The sequence below is a fragment of the Chelonia mydas genome, chromosome 7 (assembly GCF_015237465.2).
Source record: "Chelonia mydas isolate rCheMyd1 chromosome 7, rCheMyd1.pri.v2, whole genome shotgun sequence".
Taxonomy (NCBI): Eukaryota; Metazoa; Chordata; order Testudines; family Cheloniidae; genus Chelonia; species Chelonia mydas.
Window position 1 is genome coordinate 115737704 of NC_057853.1, and position 24054 is coordinate 115761757.

The 24054-nt window shown below is 43.3% G+C and overlaps 1 protein-coding gene across 2 annotated transcripts in view; it reads left to right on the top strand.

Annotated features, from left to right (window-relative positions):
• Positions 1-24054, top strand: part of SORCS1 (sortilin related VPS10 domain containing receptor 1) — a 392569-nt gene that overhangs the window by 225272 nt on the left and 143243 nt on the right. For both annotated transcript variants that reach the window (XM_037905184.2, XM_043551774.1), the window contains exon 4: positions 17180-17338. In XM_037905184.2, coding sequence (XP_037761112.2) covers positions 17180-17338 — 159 coding nt within the window. The remainder of the gene's footprint in view (positions 1-17179; positions 17339-24054) is intronic.

Sequence of the window (24054 nt, forward strand, 5' to 3'; positions counted from 1 at the left end):
GTGCCCCAGAGGGAATGAACAGAATCATAGAATCATAGAATATCAGGGTTGGAAGGGACCTCAGGAGGTCATCGAGTCCAACCCCCTGCTCAAAGCAGGACTGATCCCCAATTAACAGGTAATCATCAAATGACCCATCCCCTGTTGCCCATTCCCAGCTTCTGGAAAACAGAAACATTTTTTAAAATTATTTGAAACAACTTTTAATTTCAGTTGTTCCTTTAGTTTTATTTTAAAAGTTCAAAAATATTTAAAATTGTTCAAAATTTAAACAAAACATTTTCACTTTTGTCAAATGAAACTTTTTTTGGTTAGCCAGAATTTTTGAAAATATTTGATTCAGTCCAACTCAAAATGATTTTATTGATTTTTTCTTTTTCAAAATTGCCAATGAACAGAAAAATCCATTATTCACACAGCTCTAGGGACAAGCGAAATCCTCAAGCCTTTAGAGCAGGGGTGGGCAAACTACGGTCCGCAGGCCAGATCCGGCCCACAGGATTGCCCCCCGTGGTTCACAGGCCCTGTGCCACTCTCAGAAGCAGCCGGCACCATGTCCCTGGGGCCCTGAGGGAGGGGGGGGCAGAGGGCTCTGTGCATTGCCATTGCCTCCAGGCACCGCCCCCCGCAGCTCCCATTGGCCAGGACCGGGGAACTGCAGCAAATGGGAGCATCGGGGGAGGTACCGGGAGGTGTGGCAGGGCAGCGCGCGGAGCCCTGTGTCCCCCGCCCCCTCCAGGAGCCGCACAGGGATGTGGTGCTGGCTGCTTCCCAGAGCGGCGCAGAGTGGGGCCAGGGCAGGCATGCAGGGAGCCTGCCCTGGCCCTGGTGCGTGCTGCTGCCACCCCGGAGCCACTTTAGGTAAGTGGCGCCGGGCTGGAGCTCGAACCCCTCCTGCACCCCGCCCCCCAACTCCCTGCCCTAAGCCCCCTGTCACACCCGCACCCCTCCTGCACCCCAATCCCCTGCCCTGAGCTCCCTCCCACAGTCCGCACCCCTCCTCCACCCCTGCTCTGAGGCCCCTGCTGCACTCCACACCCCTCCTGCACCCCAACTCCCTTCCCTGAGCCCCCTCAAACACCCCGCACCCCTCCTGTGCCCCAGTCCCTTGCCCTGAGCCCGTTCCTGCACACCACACCCCCTTCCACACCCCACACTCCCTCCCGCACCCCAACCCCCTGCCCTGGCCCTCCATACAATTTCCCCACCCAGATGTGGCCCTCGGCCCAAAAAGTTTGCCCACCCCTGCTTTAGAGGTTGTGGCAGTGCCTCACAAATGTGCCTCAACCTTCATTTGGATGGACTATATCCAAGGTTGAGAAAGCAGTAGTTCATTCCCAGGCATGGCTCATTTGGTCTTTGGTCTAGCATTCCAGCAAGGGAGCTGATTAGAAGGAAGCTGTCCTTAGATATAGGCATGACTCATAGAATCCCAAGACAGAAATAAGACAAAAAGCTGAGTTTGTCAGCCAGCTGTGTACTATTTAACTAGGCTTGCAATTTATTTTTGCTTAGTTAAAAATAGATGCTTATAACATAAACTCATTTATTTAATAAAAAATCAGACGGGAAAGTTTCTAGACAGTTGGTTAGCACAGAGAAAAACTTTTAAAAAGGCTTTTAAAATTCATTTTAATGGGTGAGAGAAGCCGGTTGAGCTTTCAGAATCAGCCAAGCACTGACATAAAAACTAACTCGTCCAGGGCTCATGCAAATATTGAATGTTCACTGGAGTTTAAAATCTCTGGTGAATTATCTGCTATCGCTCTATAGCAGTCTAACATTCCTGTCAGAACAGATTTTCAAATGCTTTAGGAGTCATGATGACCCATAAACCTAGCCAGAAACCAAAGCCGAAACAGTGCACTCTGGATCATGCTATTCTCTTTAGTGGCTTCTTGTCTAAAATCCAGTTCATTGATTAACCTCCTCTCCCCTGCTTGATAAAATTTCTCAGATGTACCTTTCACTTAGACTTACTAGAGCAGTTGAGGTATGTGAAGCAAAATATCAGCTGTTTACTAAGGGCTTGATCTGAAGCCCCTTCAAGTGAATGGAAAGATTCTCGCCGATTTTAATTAGCTTTGAATCAGGCCCTAAGGAAAGAATTGATTGGGGGAATGAATGGCTTGAAGAACTTGAAATGGGATACACAACCTTTCACATCTAGGCTGCGTAGGAAGCCAGCCCAGCTCAAGAGTGACAGAGTGACAGAACAATGTTAGGTTTCAGAGTTCAGAGTAACAGCCGTGTTAGTCTGTATTCGCAAAAAGAAAAGGAGTACTTGTGGCACCTTAGAGACTAACCAATTTATTTGAGCATGAGCTTTCGTGAGCTACAGCTCACTTCATCGGATGCATACTGTGGAAACTGCAGAAGACATTATATACACAGAGACCATGAAACAATACCTCCTCCCACCCCACTCTCCTGCTGGTAATAGCTTATCTAAAGTGATCATCAAGTTGGGCCATTTCCAGCACAAATCCAGGTTTTCTCACCCTCCGCCCCCCCACACATAAACTCACTCTCCGGCTGGTAATAGCCCATCCAAAGTGACCACTCTCTTCACAATGTGTATGATAATCAAGGTGGGCCATTTCCTGCACAAATCCAGGTTCTCTCACCCCCCTCCAAAAACCACACACACAAACTCACTCTCCTGCTGGTAATAGCCTATCCAAAGTGACCACTCTCCTTACAACGTGCATGAGGTTTCAGAGTGGTAGCCGTGTTAGTCTGTATCAGCAAAAACAACGAGGAGTATTTGTGGCACCTTAGAGACTAACAAATGTATTTGGGCATAAGCTTTTGTGGGCTAAAATCCACTTCATCAGATGCATGGAGTGGAAAATACAGTAGCAAGTATATATACACAGTACATGAAAAGATGAGAGTTGCCTTACCAAGTGGGGGGTAAGTGATAATGAGACAATATGCCATCATGTGCCAGTAATGCCCCTCTGCCATGTACATTGGCCAAAGCAGACAGTCTCTTTGCAAAAGAATAAATGGACACAAATCTGACATCAGGAATTACAACATTCAAAAACCAGTAGGAGAACACTTCAGTCTCCCTCGTCACTCAATAACAGACTTAAAAGTGGCAATTCTTCAACAAAAAAACTTCAAAAACAGACTCCAACGAGAAACTGCAAAACTGGAATTAATTTGCAAACTGGACACCATCAAATTAGGCCTGAATAAAGACTGGGAGTGGTTGGGTCATTACAAAACCTAATTTTCCCCTACTGTTACTCACACCTTTTTGTCAACTGTTTGAAATGGGCCACTCTCATTACAACTACAAAAGTGATTTTTCCTCCCTTGGTATCTTGCTGTTAATTGAATTGTCTCATTAGCACTGACCCCCGACTTGGTAAGGCAACTCCCATCTTTTTCATGTACTGTGTATATATTCCTGCTACTGTATTTTCCACTCTATGCATCTGATGAAGTGGGTTTTAGCCCACGAAAGCTTATGCCCAAATAAATTTGTTAGTCTCTAAGGTGCCACAAGGACTCCTCGTTGTTGTTTTTTAGAACAATGTTACTGTCTGATGTCAACTCAGTGGTTTATGTGAATTTAGTTGGTGGTCTTGTTTGGCAGGTGTCCACCTCAAAAGCACCATCACAATTGGCACTAAATAGTGGTACCCTTGTCAAAGCAGAGAGGCTCAGGCCTGAATGAGTCACGGAGATTAATAATAATTTCCCTCTTTCCCCGGAAGTGGTCATCTTGGATGAAGGGGGAGGCACATGTATAGGGTTGGTGTTGGGATGATAGCATGCAGTGGCACTATACCTGTTCTGTGAATGAATAGATTACTTTAATCTCCACATGCTTGAGCCAGATCCAGTGAAGTAAGCAAAAAGACTTTCATTGACTTTGGTGGGCTTTGGATAAAGGTCCTGGCAAGGTTCCTTCCCCACTCTGAACTCTAGGGTACAGATGTGGGGACCTGCATGAAAGACCCCCTAAGCTTATTCTTACCAGCTTAGGTTAAAACTTCCCCAAGGTACAAACTTTTACCTTTTATCCTTGAACCTTTATGCTGCCACCACCAAGCATCTAACAAAAATAACAGGGGAAGAGCCCACTTGGAGACATCTTCCCCCCAAAATATCCCCCCAAGCCCTACACCCCCTTTCCTGGGGAAGGCTTGATAAAAAATCCTCACCAATTTCCATAGGTGAACACAGACCCAAACCCTTGGATCTTAAGAACAATGAAAAAGCAATCAGGTTCTTAAAAGAATAATTTTAATTAAAGAAAAAGTAAAAGAATCACCTCTGTAAAATCAGGATGGTAAATACCTTACAGGGTAATCAGATTCAAAACATAGAAAATCCCTCTAGGCAAAACCTTAAGTTACAAAAAGACACAAAAACAGGACTATACATTCCATTCAGAACAACTTATTTTATCAGCCATTTAAACAAAACAAAATCTAATGCATATCTAACTAGATTGCTTACTAACTCTTTACAGGAGTTCTGACCTGCATTCCTGCTCTGGTCCCGGCAAAAGCATCACACAGACAGAGAGGACCCTTTGTTTCCCCCCACCCAGCTTTGAAAGTATCTTGTCTCCTCATTGGTCATTTTGGTCAGGTGCCAGCGAGGTTATCTTAGCTTCTTAACCTTTTACAGGTGAAAGGGTTTTTCCTCTGGCCAGGAGGGATTTAAAGGTGGTTAGCCTTCCCTTTATATTTATGACAGGTCCAGAGAAAGGTCAGAAGTACTGCAAAATGTCCTCTTCTGCAGTATTTCAGAGAGGCTTTGTCCAAGTCATCTTCTGTCTGTGGAAGTCTCTTGAGGGATGTGATGGACACACCCATTGTTTGGGCCAATTAAAACCTGACTGGACAAAACACTTGGAAATTGACAGGACTATGAAGTAGGTGACCTAATAGGATTTTTCCAGCTCTAACTTCTACAAGCCTGTGCTTACTGCTTCTGGTCCTTACTCCAACTAGATGGCCAAGGATGTGGAATTTAAAAAGAAAGTTACAAAAATGCATACTGCAACTTTTCATAGCTGCACGGAGATTGGGGTCGGACTTGAATCTTGCATGGAGGCTAAGGTAGATTCTTATCTATCCGCAATGTATTGTCCTTACCCTGAGGCGAAGAGAGGTAGTTCATGGCTATAGAACAGGAGGATATGAATATCACAGAGTAGTCTTGTATCAAATACAATAGTTTAGGACTCAGAAGGTCTGGGATCAGTTCCTGGCTCTGCCACGGACTCACTGTGTGACGCTTGGGAAATCATTTAATCTTTTTGTGACTCAGCTCCCAGTGAGCAAAATAGAAGTAATAACACTTGCCTGGCTCACAGCAGTGTTTTGAAACTAAATTATTTAATAAACGTGAGGTGATCAAGTACCATGGTAATGGATACTGTATACACACATAGGCAGACAGATATAATTATCTCTGTAATTTTTCTTTAAGCACCAAAATGTGATGCTGTTTATTTTTAATTATATTTGCTAATTAGCAGTAAAACTGTTCACCATTTTTCTGCTTTTAAATTTGAACAAATGATAACATCATACATTTATTAAAAGTTGGAGGAAATGGAAAAGACAACCCTGTTATTACTTTGATGAATTAGACACAAATACTGTATTATCATTAGAACTGTTTGAATGCTAGGAAGAAAATACTCATCACATAAATTATTCAGTGAAAAAAGAGCAACGTTTGCTGATTGACAAATTTCTCAATTAGTATTTAGCTAGCTTTAATTATTACGATGACAGTGCAGTGGATGAGGATGACAAATATCTCAGTAAGAAGATTAAACAGTTATATGAAAAAGAATATCTTCAACACTTGCACTAGCTACGGCAAAATTACAAAGGTGATTTATTGTCAGGTTTCAGGGCATAAACAGATCACTAGCTGGGGTCAGGAAGAACTTTCTTCACTCTATTATGAGCACAGTGGGGTTTTGATGACACATCTCTGCAAGGCATCAAGAATTGCACAGTATATCAGACTAGGTGGACTGTAGCTCTCTGCTAGACGGTAGTTCCTATTTTCCTGCAGGATAGAACATTGTCACAGGAGAATTGTTCTCCTGCTGCTAGAGACAGGGAAATAATAATTAAAAAGAGATCCAGCACTGCATCATATTAATCTAAATGGTTCTGACTGTGTTCTGTGCAGGCTTTGGTTTTGTTCACAGCAAATGTATTCCTTTCACAGGTTTATTCTGCTGCGCGGGATTGTACTGTGCTCACCCAAGAGAAGAAAAAAACTCTTTTAATGTTTCATTAATCTATAACCTCTGGGCTTAGTCGGCTTTTGTGGAAGAGTGGCTAGTGGTCAGAGTGGGAGGCTAAGAGCCAAGACTCCGAATTTCTGTTCCTCACTTTGCTACTGACTGTGTCCCCTTTGGACAGTCACTTAATAATTTTGTACCTCAGTTTACCCATTTGTAAGATGGGGGCGGCAGCAGGGAAGTAACACCAGTTTACCTCACACCTACCACCTATCTACTTACTTTCAGAAGTAGTGTGAGTGTAAATAGTTCTGTAGCCCAGGAAAGCTTATGCTCTAATAAATTTGTTAGTCTCTAATGTGCCACAAATACTCCTGTTCTTTTTTCCATAATACTGTAGATCACTAGGACGATGTCATCATCCTATCTTCGCGCTTCCCTACCCTAATCCCAGGTCATTTTATGAAACGTCTTCTAAGAACAGGTACCTCAGAAGAGATGAATTAAAAACTTTTCTGCCAAGAATAACAGCATCACTGGAAGCTGGGACTGTCAGAAGCTTTGTGCCATAATTTATGACTGTGGATCACACAGACAATTTGAGACTTTTTTTGTTTGTTTTGCTCCAGAGTGGGAAAGGAATATCTTGACAAGCCTGAGTCTCTCTTCTCATAATGACCCCTTACAGAGATCTCCTAACTAATGTAAGGAAAGTTCCCCCTGGTACTTTGGCTAAATGATGACTATGCACTGTCTAAAAGCATCCCTAGCAAGAAGAAACATTAATTGTAGGATGGTATAAGAGGGGATAACTAGGAGGAATGGCATAAAAGTAAGAACAGGTACATTTAAGATGAATATCATGCAAAGTCTCTGTTATAATGAGCATTATTAGATTTTCGACTAGTCACCCACTAGACACAGTAAGAGACGCATTCCAAGAGCTGAGTGTTTATGAGGCCTATTAAAAATAAATGGACTAGAAACTCCTGCAGCTATGAATCTCTCAGTCCATGTAAATCCCAGATTCTCCATAGCTGGGGTGAAACCTACTCAGTGGCTGTCTGGCCATCAGTTCACCCACCTTGACAATATACTAGTGGTACTAAACTCTGTGTCACCCCAGGCAATCCTCTGTTTATATTCCAGTGGTGTCTGCATGTACTTAAGCCAGGTTAGACTACTTGTGTTAACTTTCTATGCAGTAGGTACATCAAATATCTTTGCTGTAACGCCATTTTCAGTGGCTTTTACGGAGGGATGTACTGACTAGTGGATAGTACAGAAAATGGGGTCAGTACACCTGGATTTTAGTCTTAGTTTTGCCACTGGTCTGGGGCAAGTTACATTACTTCTCTGTATCTCTCTTTTCCCATCTATCCTTGGTCCATATTTTAAGGCTGCAATCTTTTCAGGGCAGTAACTGTCTCTCACTATGTAGATGCACAGTGCTTAGCACAATTGGTTGGGGCTGTTAGTTGCTACTTTACTACTATTAGAAGCACAGACACGTGTTCTATTGCTCCACCGATACACTTATGAGCTTGGGCAAGTTATTTAATCTGTCTTGTCTTAATTTACCCCTCTGCAAAGTATGTCTGTCAAGGTGTTGTGAGGATTTGCTAATTACTGTTTGGGAAGTGCTTTGAATGAAATGCTTTATTGGGATGCAGAGTGTCAGGCCCAACCTGCAGCAGAGCCAGTCGGTCAGAAGCTGTCTGATTAACTGGGCCACCTGCTTGGCTGATACTTAAGCTCAGTAGCCGCAGCAGGCCAGTGGCTGCTTAGTGCATTCCTAGCCTGCGGCTGTGCATGGTCCTATACTTGCTGTCTCTCGCCTTTCTCCAGCCACCGCCTGTGTCTGCTCCAGCCCCCAGATTTTTCCTGACACCTGGCTCAGATGCTTGGTTCCGCCTTCTGCCTGTGACTCTGGTTAATACGTTGGCTTCTGATTCTTGGCTCGGACTTTCTGCTACATCTTCTAACTGCAACACTGGCTAACCCCAAGGGTTAGGCTTTGGCTCCTGAATCCTGGCTCTGACGATTGACTTTGTTTCTGGACCCACCCCACCTGGATCTAGCTCTAACTAGTAGGCTGGACTCTTGATCCCACCGTTAGGCAAGACTGCCCATGAACTGTTCACTTACACACGGTCAAATGGTAGAACCAAGCTAAACCAGTGTCTGAGCAAAGAATTCATAGTGGAGCACTCTAGCGAGGTCTCAAATTTCCAAGATTTAATTACTCTTACTAAATATGGTGCAGTACATTTGCTGGTACACTAGAGATAATACATAGTTGAAACCAAACTACACTCTCCAAAATTGCACAGTACATAATATGGTATAGATTCCTTGGTATTTTTATTGTTTGTTTATTTACTTATTCACAAAATATAATAATCTGTAAAGGGCTGAATTCGTTCAAATTGGCAATGTTCTATGGTACTGGACTTGAATGGTCACAACCATTTTCTAAACTGTTTCAAGCTACGGGGTCTATTATCAGAGTATATAAGGAAAATAGGCTGGTAGGTAATAATGGGAAACAGCAGTAGCAGCATCTGATTCACGGCCGAGCTACTGAATGGAACGCTAAATGTATGTAGAATAAAGGGATAAGGATCTAGAATTTGATTTACAAGCGTTTCAACAAGTGGGAAGCTTTATCATTCCTTGTTCCGTAGCTGGGAACTGATTGATCCTGGAGCTAATGTTTACATCATGTGATTAGGGGCTACGACTGCTGAATTCTATTTCCAGCCCCGCTACTGAATCATTGTGAATAAAATTCAGCTGTGTGCTTAAAGCTTATACAAAAATCTCAGCACAACGTAAATGCCATTAACGCCCGCACTGGGGCTTAGGTGCTGTATAGTTCTTTGTGCTGGCCCTAAGCATAGGGGTGAATTTTGCCCAGTGTTAACCTTGTGCCTGTGTGCATCTGTTTACTCACCCATAACATGGGAATAGAAACACCTACCAACATCACAGATGACCCTTAATTAAGAGTCATGGTCTTCCTTCCTCACTGACATGGAGTAAGTAGTTCCTTGTTCCATGAGTAGTCATGTTATTTACGAGGGCCACGTTGTGCCATCATTTTTTAAACAGAGCTCCTGATTGAAAGTGAAAAGAAGGCTGGTGTTGTTGTTAAAGTACTAGATGGCAACTCAGGAGGCCTGGGGTTAATTCCCCACTCTGCCACAGATTCCCTGGGGGACCTTGGGGAAGCCATTTATAGCCAGATTTTCAAAAGTGCTCAGCTCCCACAGTTGCTCTCTCAGAACCTCACAAGTGATCCGTGATGTTTTTCCATCTGTAAAATGGGGATATAAAACTTCATTTCTCTTGCCTTGTCTATTTAGGCTAAGGCTATGTCTACACTAGCACTTTTGTCAGTCTAAGTTAATGTCACTCAGGGGTGTGAAAAAATACCCCCCTGACCGACATAAGTTACACTGACAGAAGCACTAGTGTGGACAGTGCTATGTTGGCGGGAGACACTCTCCTGCCAACAGAGCTACCACCGTTCATTGAGATGGTTTAATTATGTTGACAGAAGAGCTCCCTCCCATCTGCATAGAATGGCTACTTGGGAGATCTTACTGAGGCGCAGCTGCATCGCTTCAGCTGTGCCACTGTACGGTCTCTAGTGTAGACGTGGTCTCAGCTCTTCAGGTTAGGGACTGTCTCTTAACATGTCGTTGCATAGCACTCAGCAGTACAGTGGGGCCCTGATCTCAGTTTCTCTTAACACCACTATCATAAAAATAATAATAAGATATTGAAAAGTATTATTATGAAATCCAGTTAACCGCTACCAGAAGGAATACTGGGTACAGTTTCTTTCAGTTCTTGACAAAGCAGGGTTCTATCTTCCTGGATTTATGCACAAGGCAGTGCTGGAGGAATATGATGGTTCTTCTGTCTCTTAAATCTACAGGATATAGCCCATTAATCAAATAGACACAGTTTAGAGTTTTCAATCTCTTCACTGTTTTAGCATATGAAATAGCGTGCCAGGCTGGGTAGGGAAAGCAAAAGCGGGGGTGGGGGTGCACTTAACTTCATGAATCATTTTGTTTGAGAGACCAGGCAGAAGGAAGGTATAAGACGCTCTTATAGAAAACAAACTAATAAGAAATGTCACATAAGTCAAGGGACCTGTTTTTTAGTGTTTTTTAATATGCTTCTATTCTGGTAAATACAGGGATGGAGCAGATTATTCTTTTTACAGAGCTTGCAGTGTCATTAGGCAAGTGGATACAAATAAATCAACTAAGTAATGTACTTTCCAGACAAATGCTACAGTGATTCTCAAACTTTTGTACTGGTGACCCCTTTCACATAGCAAACCTCTGAGTAAATTAAAATAAATAAATTAAAACACTTTATATATTTAACACCAGTATAAATGCAGGAGGCAAATCGGGGTTTGAGGTGGAGGCTGACAGCTCACAACCCCCCAGGTAATAACCTCAGTGATTAGGATACTCATCTGGAATATGAGAGATTCACTTTGAGTCCCTATTTTGCCTGATTCGGCACTGAGACTCAAACCCAGGTCTCCTGCATCCTAGGCAAGTGCCCAAAGTACCCAGGCTATTGGCTATTCAGGGCTGTAGGGCTGTCTCCCTGTTTTTTCATTGTTTCACTGTTTTCATTGTTTTTTCCGTTTCCAACCAGTGCGGAATGGGACCCATTTCTGAAATCTCGAAAATATTGTGGGATGAGAAATTGTTTCCCTCTGTACCTGAAAGCACATCTCAGTAACTTAGGATAAAATACATTACAGGGGTGGTGTTGTATTTATCCCCAAAATAAGCATAATACATTCAGAATGAAGGTGAAAGTTAAAAGAAATACAAATGTGGTAAAGTAGGGAAATACTCCACAACCTGAACTCTGCCCTGTACTGTCACTGTGCAATAATTAATGTGCTAAGTCAGAGAACTCTGGTTGCTATTGTTTTCGATTATATTTTCCTATTTTGGTAGTAATAAAGTTCGAGGACATGAGTAATTTTCACAGAGCTTGCTAAGTTGTTAGGCAGCTTGCCACAAATAAAAACAAAGGGAAATAAAATCTTTGTGTGTGTTCAGCTCTTGAATAAGAAACGTTGAAGCTACATACAGAAAGCCTTCAAGGAGAAGGTGGCTTTTTTTTTTCTTTCTAGTTAAGGACTACCTTGAAGGAAAGAGATCTATTTTAAGAATTCATTCCAGCTGTAGGGAAAACAGCTGGTTTCTTGGGAAAGTTGATATTTCTCACTCTCTAAGTGTGCTGAACCAAGCAGAGCTTTGGTAGTCAGTAAAGACAAACAAAATAAAGACTTTGTACTAAGCGAACAGTTTCTGTTCGCTTCAGAGGGAATTATGGGTATGCCAAGATTTTCAGGACCTGGCGCAAAGTGGGGAATTGTGAGACCATTACATCTGTAGAAGACCAAACCGAGAGAGGAAAAGCTCCTATACTCCTGCCCCTCTACTTGATGCACATTATACATTGATTAGCACATGGTAATGACCTGTCTGTACGTGCACTGCCCTGTGTCAGAATTCAATGACAACCAGAACAGCCTCTGTATTAGTTCATTTCAGCCATTCATATGTGTTTTTTCTGAGCTAGAATCCACAGTACTCTGAAGTGAACCAGAAGTTGTTGTTTGTGTCCACAGATCTTTCTTTTTCAGAATCTCTCCCCACTTCAGTGCTTCCTGCACACCCCCACCAATACCAAGCAGTATAAGATGCAAGAGGAGAAGAACTTCATCATATGGGGCAAATAGCCTTGTCCCACATTTGCTTGAAATGCGGGAGTCAATAGTCCATTGCGTGAACTCCATACCCATACTCCATACGCAAGCTCTTGCTTTGACTCAGTCACAGAAGCCTCAGAACTCCAGTCATTCAGACCATTTTTTTTTGTTGCCATCTAAGGATCAGAATTCCATCCCTGGAAGTAGATAAAGAATCATCTTACGGGGCATTCGAAGCTGCATCAGGAGGAGAACAAGGATCCATTTCATTTTCCAAGTCAGTCTGGTGTCACTAGCTAATACCAAAGAAGGAAGGGGAAAAAAAAACAACCAGATTTGTGTGAAGTGTTTTAAAATCTATAAGCTGCATTTCATGTTCATTTGTCACCTTTAGGAAAAGCAAATAAAGTTTCTGCCTTTTCAGGGAGGGGGTGATAAATGGGTGCCTTGTGTTTGGTTGCTGGAGCATGTGTTGACTCCATTGACTTTCTGCGAAAAAAACCAATTCATCTGGAGCATCAGCAAGTGCTGCCGGTGCTCACTGTGCCTCGTATAAGTAAACGGGCTCTGAGTGCTTCTGGGCACTGATCTGAAAAGAAAGTAATGACCTTTGCTGGGGGCAGCTGACTCCTCACATACCCCGCTCTTTGTCCCACGTGGACAAAAATCAGCAGTGCCAAGACCTATTTAACAAAGGTCTCCCTCTGGAAATGTGAATATTTTTGGATATGGCTTTCACTTTTTTTAAATCATTTTCAGTAGCTAACTTGATGGGAAGATGGGATAGTAGATTATGTAAAAGGAAATTTTGAAGATTAAAAATTATGGCCAAATTCATCACCTAGGAATTGCCCACCTGGATCTGACCATGCATTCCATTCTGATTATTGTTACTGCTTTGAGGAAAGGATGAAAGCTCCCAGTCACAGACCAATCCTCACTCTGCAAGGTGCTGTGCAAACACATAACACAAAGACAGTCCCTGCCCCGAGGACTTTAGAGTCTAAGTACTCCAGGATCCTTAAAGTAGCCAGTACCAGATGCTTCAAAAGAAGATGCAAGAAACCATGAAGTGGGCAGTTATGGAATAACAGGGCCATACAGGCAGGTTCTTCCTTACTTCCTCAGTGAGAGGTTAACTTTATTCCCTGGACCATTAGGTTTTACACTCCATTCAAATTATGACTTGTTTTATTATTGTTGGTGGGTTTTTTTTATTTTTTTGTGTGTTTAATCCTGTCCAGTGAAAGTGTGGATGCCTTCATAATGTCTATTCTCAGGTGAATGGGGTCATACTGTGCCTGAGAGCAGAATTTGGTGTTCTGTACATCAAAGAAAAGTTTGATTTGTGTTACTAAAAACACTGTAGATTATCCAGACAAGAAGAATTTTAAAAATCAGGTGAACTTGCCTACATTTGTTCACCATTCTTATTTCTGTCAGTTTGGAAAATAAATCTAGACCAATCTCTCTGTCTCTCCCCCTTCCCGCTCCGCCTGTCCCCTCCTGTCCTCCCTCTCCCCTCCCCCACGTGGTTTCCAATCAGTTTCACTTTCTAGTTCTCATGCTTTAGCTGTTGTCTTTGGGCTCCTAGCTCTGACTATTTACATGCAAAAATTTTGTAATAAGTTTGCTTTCAAATTTCCATATAAGCAGCTTGGGGTTCTGATTCCACTCTGCATGGTGACTGTGTTGAAGATGTCACCTTAGGGAATTCTAACTTGTTTTGTCTTTTTAAAATGAGGTTGTAAAGGGATTCACTCTCCACTGTGGCACCTCCTGCTGGCTGTCCTGGGGATTAGCTCCGTTCGCCACTGCACCCTCCTCTGGTGGTGCCTCGCTGCCATCACTCCTGCTCTAGGACCCACATCTCTCCATGGGCCTTAACGTCCTTTTCAGCAACACAGCCCTCCGGCCCTGCCACACACTGTGCTCCCCCCTTCCGGGGACCTGCACTCCGCAGTTCAGCCACTTCCCTTAGTGGCTACTGCAGCAAATTGTGTGTCCACTTCCTTGTGGCCCCAGCATCCTCTTTGCCCTTGCCTCAGGGCCTCCGCCTGCAAACCCCAGCAGCCAGCCAGGAGCTGTCTCTCGCTCCGCCATCCCTGCCAGCAGCACTGCTCTGTCCAGGGTGCTGGCAGTTCTCTCAGCCCTCCAGAGACACAATCCTTTCTCCCTAGGCTTCCAGCAGAAAACTGCCTTCCTCTGCCCTGCAGCTCCCTTTTCATATGGGCCGGCTTGGCCCTGATTGGCTGCTCCCTTCAGCTCTTCTCTGATTAGCAGCCTCCTGCGCAGCCTCCCTAGGGCTCTATTAACCCCTTAGAGCCCAGTGTGGGGCAGGCACCCCATCACAGAGGTCTTGTACAGTGGGTGACGATGTAGAAACCAAGGATAGAACAACATAAATCAAGGAAAGATGGTTCAGTGGTTACGGCACTAGCCTTGGAAAACCTATGTTCAGCTCTCTGCTCCACCACAGATTTCCCTGTGTGACCTTGGCTAAATTATTTAGCTTCTCTGTGCCTCCGTTTCCCAGTTGTAGAATGGGGTAATAGCAATACCCTGCCTCATGGAGGTGTCGTGAAGATAAATACATTACAGATTGTGAGGTGAGTGCACAGATACTATGGAAATGGGGATCATATAAGTATCTAAGATAGAAGAATGTGAGACTGGGACTGATCTTGGCTAACAACGTGTAGGACAAGGTCCAGGCTTCAACAGCAGCCATGGGAACTCCAAGTTGTGGACTACAAAATGGGGCATGTTGGGAGAACTTCCTGGTTCTTGCTGGGATGTACCCTCTGCCCCCCGCCAGCAGGAAGTCTCAGCACTGACCAAGCAGACAGGAGGCTGCTGGACTGTAATCCTGTTCTATGTTCTTTACAGAATAAAGCCTTGCTCCTGGTGGTTTGTCTGAGGGGGTCTGGTCTGAGGTGAACACACCCTGACACACAACACAGCACAACAAGGAGCCTCAGGCCCAGTTTCCTAAAGTTGTGTAAAAAAGTCTCAAGGCAGGCTTCCCCTATCTGGGACAACCTCATACTGGGGCCAGTGAACGGGGGGAACAAATGTTCCTGAGAGTCACAATCCAAAGCCCATTGAAGTTGATGGAAAGACTCATTAACTTCAATGAGCTTTGGATCAAGCCATTGATTTGCATTCATTTCTGCTCTAGTTGCTCTGGTACAACTAGTGTTCCGCTGTGTGATCTTTTCAAAGACCAGCATAAACAATGTTTCTTTTTCAGTGCATAAACTCACACAAGAATAGAGAATCCATCTTGCCTGTTGATACGCTTATCCGTACTTGCATTATCAAAGAAATAACTTTGGGAGAATGAGGGAGACACTAGTATAAGTCTGGGTGGTTTGGTCTGAGAAACAAAACAGCTTTACTTGACCCATTGGTAGCAGATGATCTGTGAATTTCCATTTTAATAGTAATTCTTTTTGTATGCCAGCCACTGTGAAGTCACTACCTTAGGATAATGACCGAATCGTTTCTACTAAATATAATAATACCTAGTTCATACCTAGTCCTTTTCATCAGTAGATATCAGTGCACTTTACAGAAGGAGCTATCATTTCCCCTCATTTTACAGATGGGAGCACTGAAAAAAGGAGCTGATGTGACTCCTCCAAGGTCACGAGCGGAACAATGGCAGAATCCCAGTCCAATGAGCTATCCACTAGGCAATGCTCCCACGGAGTTTTGCGTATTTAGAGGATTGCTTGTCATCCATCTAGAAACGCAGAACATCTTCTATGTATGTTACATATGTATACACATGGATATGCATAGCTGGATTAATATATCCATATCTGCTGTATCTCTCTAGATCTTTATGGTGTCTCCTAATTTATTGTTAGTGATCTTCGTGTTAAATGATGTCTCGCGGGCCCCCCCTACTCCCACCCCCACCCCTTCTTTGTGACTCTGAATACCTTTTATTACTGAAGGGTAGGTGGGGAAAGAGAGAGAAATTCTGAAATGCCTGAACACAGATTAAAATTCCCACTGTGAAACGCTAGGCACTGTTCCTTTCAGTTTGGGCTTGTCTAGGAGCTGATTCATGCCTGGCATTTTCAGAGACCGTAAACTGTGTGTTTAAAAATGACACTGATGATACAGATCTTTAATCCTGTTGCAGGCAAAGGTCTTTCAAAGCGCTGCGCATTTGCCATTTGTGGTGCCTCCTGCTCTATTCCTTTGTGACATTGCTTTTTTCTCTTGCTGGAAGACTGAAGTCATTCTCTCTGTAGTTCTCAAACCCTATTTCCTTCCTGCAGGGACAGGAGGCTAGGCTCTCACACCTCTCTCTGATTCCTTAGCAATACAGACCAATTAATAAGTTAATTGGTGGCAAGTGGTCACTAGTAGAACTACAAGCCAGACATCTACTGTATTTCCAGAGCGAACACCCTTGGACTAAGCTAAAGGAGCAACTTCACTGAGCAGAGACTGTTTCTGATACCTTACTGAAGCCATAATTCACAGTATTTTGGAAATTAGAGATGGAAAGAAGCCAGTGGGTTACCAAACATCCCCCTACTAAAGCAAGATTGCTCCCTGCAGTCAGCCAGGTTATAAAATCTCAAGCAATGAAACTTCTTGCCACCTTCTATGTTCAGACTCTTCTGCAATCTAACAGATTCCACCACTGGGATTTATTTTCAATTTCCTTTTTTTTTTTTTGCCGTCTTCATTTTCCTTTATTGATGCAACGTGCTTGCACACTGTGGGTTGTCTGCCTCCTCTGATGACTAGATCTCGAAAAGGATAACAACCAACTATTGCTGTTAACCTTAGCAAAGTTTGTGCTTTGGTGTTGGCTGTCAAGGGTTCAGATCTTGTTGATGATCACAAAAGGGGCTGTTGGACTTAACTTTTAATCTATTGTAATTAGTTATGCTCATTCTGTGTGATCCCACTGTCTATTTGATTGCTTCATACTTCAGATACACATACACAGTTATCATATATTGCTTTACTTTCCGGAAGGTTGGTCACCATTGGTTTGTTCTAACATGTTTGCTACACTTGAGTTGTGTAGTCTGGTTTTTATACTGTCACTAAAATGTATCAGTTTTCACCATGTTTACCTACAAGTCTTGGCTGTTTCCTCATCCTTCTGTTTGACTCCTCTCTAACTAATTGTGACTATTCCATCCATACAGATTATGTTGCTGACTGACCCAGAGATTGAGAGCAGTTTACTGATCAGCTCGGATGAAGGGGCCACCTATCAAAAGTACCGGCTTAACTTCTACATCCAGAGCCTGCTGTTCCACCCCAAACAGGAGGACTGGATCCTGGCATACAGTCAAGATCAGAAGGCAAGAAAAGATTTTGTGACCTTCTTTACCAATGATGTGGCATTTTCCCTCGCAAGGGCCTAGACAAACATTTAGTACTTGCTTTTTCTAGAGGGCCTCTGTTTCTGCATGCACCATAATTATGATTTCATTTACACACCTGCAAGATCTGTGACTATAAATCAGGTATTTACTGGCAGATGTCAAGTTTGGTAATATTTGCACCCTCAATGATCATTAATTGTGGGGAGTTGTTCGAGGGGAACACGATTGTGCCCCCAAACATGGAGGGTGGGTTTAGAGGTTGGCTCCAGATTAGACCCTTCCTTGTTCTCTTCTTTTTAACTAATGTTTTTGCCAGGACAGTAGCCTTAATAATGTGCGAAGCTGTTCAGTATAAGTACTCGGATAATGGTACATAATATGGATATATTTCTTGGCACTTGAAACAAATGGTGGTACCCTCCTTGCTTCAGAATAACATACAGTTCTTCTTGATCCTGCCAGCTTGGCCCATTATAAACCAGATGTTGATTGTCCAAGGAAGAAAATAAGTGAATTGAATTCCTTTTGGAGTCTGCTTCTGTTGGTGCAGATCATGTCATAGCTACAGAAACATGCCCTAACATTTCAAAAGCATCTAGTACTTTTGGGTACCTCAATTTTTGGATCAACTTAAGACCCCTTAAAGAGGCCTGATTCTCCCAGCAATTTCTGAAAAACCAAGGCACCAATAATCACTAAACTGGGTCCTGATAAATATTTAAAATTGAACATCTTGACAGGTGGTGCTTGTTCAGACTGGTGTGTCAATCTAAATCTCAATGTAATGTGAAGCTTTACAGTCCTGTATGAGGGTTCACTCACCACAGGAGCATCTCCTTGTGGCCAGGTGTGGCATAGCAGTTGGCTTTCACTCTGGCAACCCCTTCTGACAGTCACTCCTTCACTATGGTGGTCTCTGCTCTGTAACTTGGCCCTCCAACCACATGATATTTATGTCTGCCCCTTTTGGGGTAACAAAGTTAAACAAACAGAAGTCTAACGGTTAATTCCGAGATCTTGTGTCAGGTCTCTGGCCCCTGACTCTGGGCTCATGCCATGTTGCCAGTAATTGGTAGGGGAACTCAGGCCTTCCCTACACTGAGTTCAGCCCGGGGACCCTTACTGTCAGCCTAGGTTTGCAGTGTCCCATCCCTTGCTGCTGTTTTCCTGGGCTTCTTCCAACCCAGCCTCTCTCAGGCTTTCTTTCCTGCAACTTCTCTGGGTTGATCCTTCTTTCAGGGCTGGAATCCCAGGGCTTATTCTCTGCTCTGGATTTCCCCCTCACCACCTCTCTGTTTCCAAAGAGTGACTGCAAACTCCCGCCCTGCAGCCCCCTTCTGCTACAAACTTCCTCTCATTGTAATAACCAGCCTGCTCCTGCCCACCGGGGCTTCATGATCAGTCAAGCCTGAGTTTCCCTCCAGATGCAGCCAGGGAACATAACTGGTTTTTCAGGTCCACATTAACGGCCTGTGTAGGATACATAGCCCATCATAAGCACCTTCCATTCAAGACTTTCAGTGTGGTTTACAAACATAAAAGAATTAATCCTCCCAATACTTGTATGACGTATGTAGGTATTATTGTGAGCTTGAGGAAACGGTGTCTTGGAGCTGGTTTACACTAGACCTAGCGACATTGCTCAGGGGTGTGAAAAATCCATCTCCTTGAGCGACATAGTTAAGCCTACCTAAATCCCTGTGTAGACAGAGCTGCGTCAAGGTGGAGGTGGATTACTTACACTGACAGGAGAGCCCCTCCCATTAGTGTAGGTAGTGTCTACCTACCTACCGCTGTAGCATTTCACACGTAGACAAGTTCTTAGGGTTTCTAAATGACTTGCCTAAGGTCACAAATGAAGCTTAAGGAAATATTGGGAATAGAAGTTAAGACCTGTGCTTAACCAGAAAACCAATGTCCTTCCAAGGTTGTAGCCTAATGTTCATACAGAATTAAAATTTGAGTAAATTCTGCCTACTAAATTTCCTCTGTAGTCTCAATCAGATACAGTGTTCCTCATTTGACTTTTGTCTTAAATTGTTGTTATAGTGTGTGCGGCAGCCATGTTCCATCCAAAGTTTCATTCTAGTAGTAGCTGAAATGATTCCTGGATACTGCATATGTTAAATAGGAAGAGCCAAAATTCTGCCCATATGTATGGCCATGAAACACCACTGAAATCATTGCACAGGTGCAAATGAGGACAGGATTTGGCCTCTAGCATGTTAAGCATTTTGGGCCCTTTGAGATGAAAGGAATTGCATCATTGTAATACACTAATAATTGATGAAGATCAGTGCTGCTTGTAGTAGTAAATTTCCCATTTTGAAATAGGGGATGGGAGGAATATAAATTTCTGTTCGTGCTTTAGCCAGCCTGCCAAGGTGAGTGAAGATCCTGAGTTAGACAATGTATAACTAAGTTTGTGTGGATTTATGATGCGCAGCCCCGTAAGGGGACAAAGCCTGACAGCTGGAGAAATAATTTCCTAGTTCCAACAAGCAAATTATCTCTACGCAGTTATTCCATGAGTAATTGCTGTTGCTTTATTTTACAGGGCCACAAAACTGCCTGCAAATACGAACGCAGGCTTTTTGGAGGGTCCTGAGGGGTTAGCTGGGACGATGGGATTGGTCATGATGGCGGGGTTTATCTGGGTTTTATGTGGGAGGGTGCTTGATGGAGCTTTATCTAAACAATATTTCAGAGAGTAGTAAATGTGATCATTATTGGTGATTAGAATATTATGTTACCTAGGATGAGCTTCACCCCTATGCAGAGGGCTGGCACAAAGCCACTTATGTCCCACTTAACGCCTTCAGAAATGGAGTTTATGTGGGACTTAGCAATGTGCTATACCCTGCATAGGGGTGAATTACAGCCTTGGGTCCTGATCCTAGCCCTGTTGGAGTGTTTCGCTTGGCCTCAGTGGGCTTTGGATCAGACCCACTGAGGGTAAATGATAAGCACAAAGTATAAATCAACTTGGAATAAATAAAACAAAAGGGTCAGGTTCTCCCTGTGGCTGAGCGCAAATGGTTCCTGGTGGTTTCATTTCTCCAGGCAGAATTTGGCCTGGAGTAACTGTGTGATCCTGCAGGTTTTTATATTTATTACTATGGAAGTCATGGAGTAGTTCACAACAAATGACTGTCACTTGCTCTTTTGAGACCTTGTGCTAAGGCTGTAGTAATGGCAAGAGAACCCAATAGTCATTGGTTGCAATCCGGCTTAGGCTTATTATTGATCAAGAGTCCCCCCTAGCAACCCAAGATGTAGACAGCTGTGTGGTGGCCACTTGAACTGAATTTGCCGTCCGAGTTTGTTTCCTAGTAGACAGGTTCCCAGCATCACAAAACCCCATCACTAGTCACATTCATTTGCATGCTTGCTTCAGAAGAGAGACCAAGGCTTCAAGGAACATGGAGAATGAACAGGAGAGGAGACTGAATGAACATGCAGACTGAACCATTGCACCCCAGAGGAATTTCCTCCAGTTGAAGACTTAGGTAGATTGCCTGGGCAATGTGCGGGAGCTTACACTGCTCATGCTGTGAATCTTCTCTGGGCAGAGGACTTTAGTTTCCAGGGCTGAAAATCCAGTGCCTTTTACACACATTAAATTAACTTGACAGATTTTAGAGAGAGTATCAGAAAATCAGCTGCTGCCTGCTCCAACTGCTCTATGATTATCTTCATTTTTCCAGCTGAAAGTACAGTCGCTCCGTGGTGAACCCCCACCACATAATTGCGGAGCTAGTGTGTGATTCTCCGTTTTCTGAATAAGAAAAGTTACCTTTCAGAAGAAAACTCCAGACACAGTAAAACATTGCTAGGGACACACAAGCTCATTGGAGGTCGTGTACATTTTAATTATGGTGGGTTTAATCACCTGGCTTATATGGTAAGGGGCTGTTTTATGGGCGTGTTACCTGTTTCTTTTTGCTATATAGTCTTAAATAGTGGTTTGAGGTGTAATTAGGGGCTGGAAAATAAGAGTCTCCACTTCATGCAGAGTCTCCTTCCCCTGTTCAGATGGATCAGCCACACAGAGATAATGGCTGGTACTCATCCCTGAATTGCTGAGCTCTTTGAAGTGATGAAATGCAGGTGGTAATGGAAGGTGTAAGTGATGTGGGGGAAAATGTAGAGTCTGAATTGCACAGCTCAGAAGAAATTGTCTAAATGCACTCAAGTGTTGAGCAACACCAGCGGTGGTGGAGAAGCTGTTTTAAAATGGTCCTCCTAGATTCCCTGTTGTTCCTTTGATGTTTTAAATGGGATTGTGAAATCAAGACAGCCAGATTAAAGGGGACAGTTTCTGCCAACGAGGCATCTCTAAATGAAACTATTTTTTTAAATTTCCTTACTATTTGATTTCACTGTCTGTTTTTTTTAAAAGCGAGTTTAGTTCCTGGGGGGAAAGTACCAAATTGAGAGCCTTGGATATGGAAATTTGGTCATGTTGTAAAGGCACTTGACTTAGATTCAGGAGATCAGGGTTCTCTTTCTAGTGGGCAACAAACTTCCTCTGTAACCTTGAGCAAATCACTTAATCTCTCTTTGTTCCTTTGTTCCCCATGTGTAAAACTGGGATAGTAACACTTACCTTCCTCCTAGAGGTGCTGAAGATAAATTCATTAATGAAAAAGGTGCTCAAATATGAAGGTGATGGGTGCTGTTTAAGTAGATACATAGAGCTTTCTATTTATAGAACAATGTGACAGATAAAGCACAGGAACAGGTAGTGGATGTGCAAGCTTCCCACACATTGCCCCAGCCATGTTCCTTAACCCATTGCCTGAATGGTTTGCTTTGACAGATGAGCAGTAGCTCTGTCTCTTCAGCAGAGAGGCTTATCGCTGTATAGGTGAGACTGCTAATTAGCACTAATTCTGATAGTGGACTTTTTGAGGTCCTCTAGGTCCTGATCCAAAGCCCACTGAAATCACCAGTCATCTTTCCATCAGAAGCTGGACGGGGGCACATTTTACGTAGGCCATATCTCTGTGTGTTTGTACTTGTGTTTATTTGTTCATTCAAAGGGGAAAATAATCCACAGTGTAGAGAGAATACAAAATAAGGTTTGGTAAACTCTTGCAGGGCTCATGATGAAGGGAAGCTGTTTGATCAGTGAGCAAGCAGGATTTGCTCAGATTGCACCCACTAACGGTAATGGGGAGTGGATTTACCGATGTGAATCCATCAGGCATTCAAGTGGCAACAGTGGTGTTCAGAGTCAGGGGTGACAGAAGAATCGCTTGCCTGTGTAAACCGATATATGTCAGAGAAGCAAGGGTGTGCATGGAGAGCAGGCCAGTTGTTAAGGTATTAAGCAAAACAGTGGATTGTGGTCTAATTAACCCCTGTATGGGGGGTGGGAGGGTAGAACAAGGCCCAGACATCACTTAAATTCCTATAACCTCCTAATAGAACATCAGTGGCTCACATATCTGGTGAGAATGCTCAGCACGGGGGATGTCTCCCATTGTCAGGAAAAGAGGGTATCATCTGTGTTCATAGAATCATAGAATATGAGGATTGGGAGGGACCTCAAAGCAGGACCAATCCCCAACTAAATAATCCCAGCCAGGGCTTTGTCAACCCTGACCTTAAAAACCTAAAAGGAAGGAGATTCCACCACCTCCCTAGGTAACCCATTCCAGTGCTTCACCACCCTCCTAGTGAAATAGTGTTTCCTAACATCCAGCCTAGACCTCCCCCACTGCAATTTGAGACCATTACTCCTTGTTCTGTCATCTGCTACCATTGAGAACAGTCTAGATCCATCCTCTTTGGAACCCCCTTTCAGGTAGTTGAAAGCAGCTATCAAATCCCTCCTCACTCTTCTCTTCTGTGTTCTCCTATCATTTTTAAACTGAGCTTTACTGGCTTCTCTGGGGCTGATTCTCCTCTCACACCAGTGTAAATCAGGAGCAACTCTATTGACCTCCTGTACTGCGGCAGTATAAGAGCCAGACTGGAACAGAAAGGAATGAATCGAATAGCCTTGTGTGCAACTGGAGTAAGAGGAGAATCAGGCCCGGTGTTGAAATCAAACCTAGCAGTGAGCCTGATCATGCTCTCTTAATAGCTTTGAGATTAATAGATTTTAAAGTCAGAAGAATCATCCCATCTGACTTTATGTGTAACACAAACCATATAATTTCACCCAATCAATCCTCTGTTTAGCCCAGTAGCTTGTGTTTGACTAAGGCATATCGTTCTGAAAGGCATCCAGTCTTAAGTGAGATGTACTGGATTTTTGCATCTGACTTAGATGTGGGCTTGATTGGGCTCAGTGTCTCATTCAAAAACCAGGAGATTAAGTTTGCTGTCAGTTATGCTGCTTTCACACTGCTCTAATTCCATTGACAGCAGGGAGTTACTCCTGCTTTACACCAGAATAAGTGAAGGTGGAATCAAGACCTGCATCTCTGTTACAAGGAGATATTTTCTGCAGTTAAGATTAAGATGCACAGTTATACAGAATAAAGTTTCATTGGGTTTTGAGGACCCACTGGCAATATTAGGTGTGAAAAGACAAAATAACATATAGTTTGTGTGCTAATGTTTAATGGAGTCCTTAGCTCAATCAGCAAAACAAGTTATTCATTCAGCCTGCCTATTTCTGATGACCTCTGGTATGGCAAAACATGAAAGGTAATAGTGTATTTGCAAAGCAGAAGGTG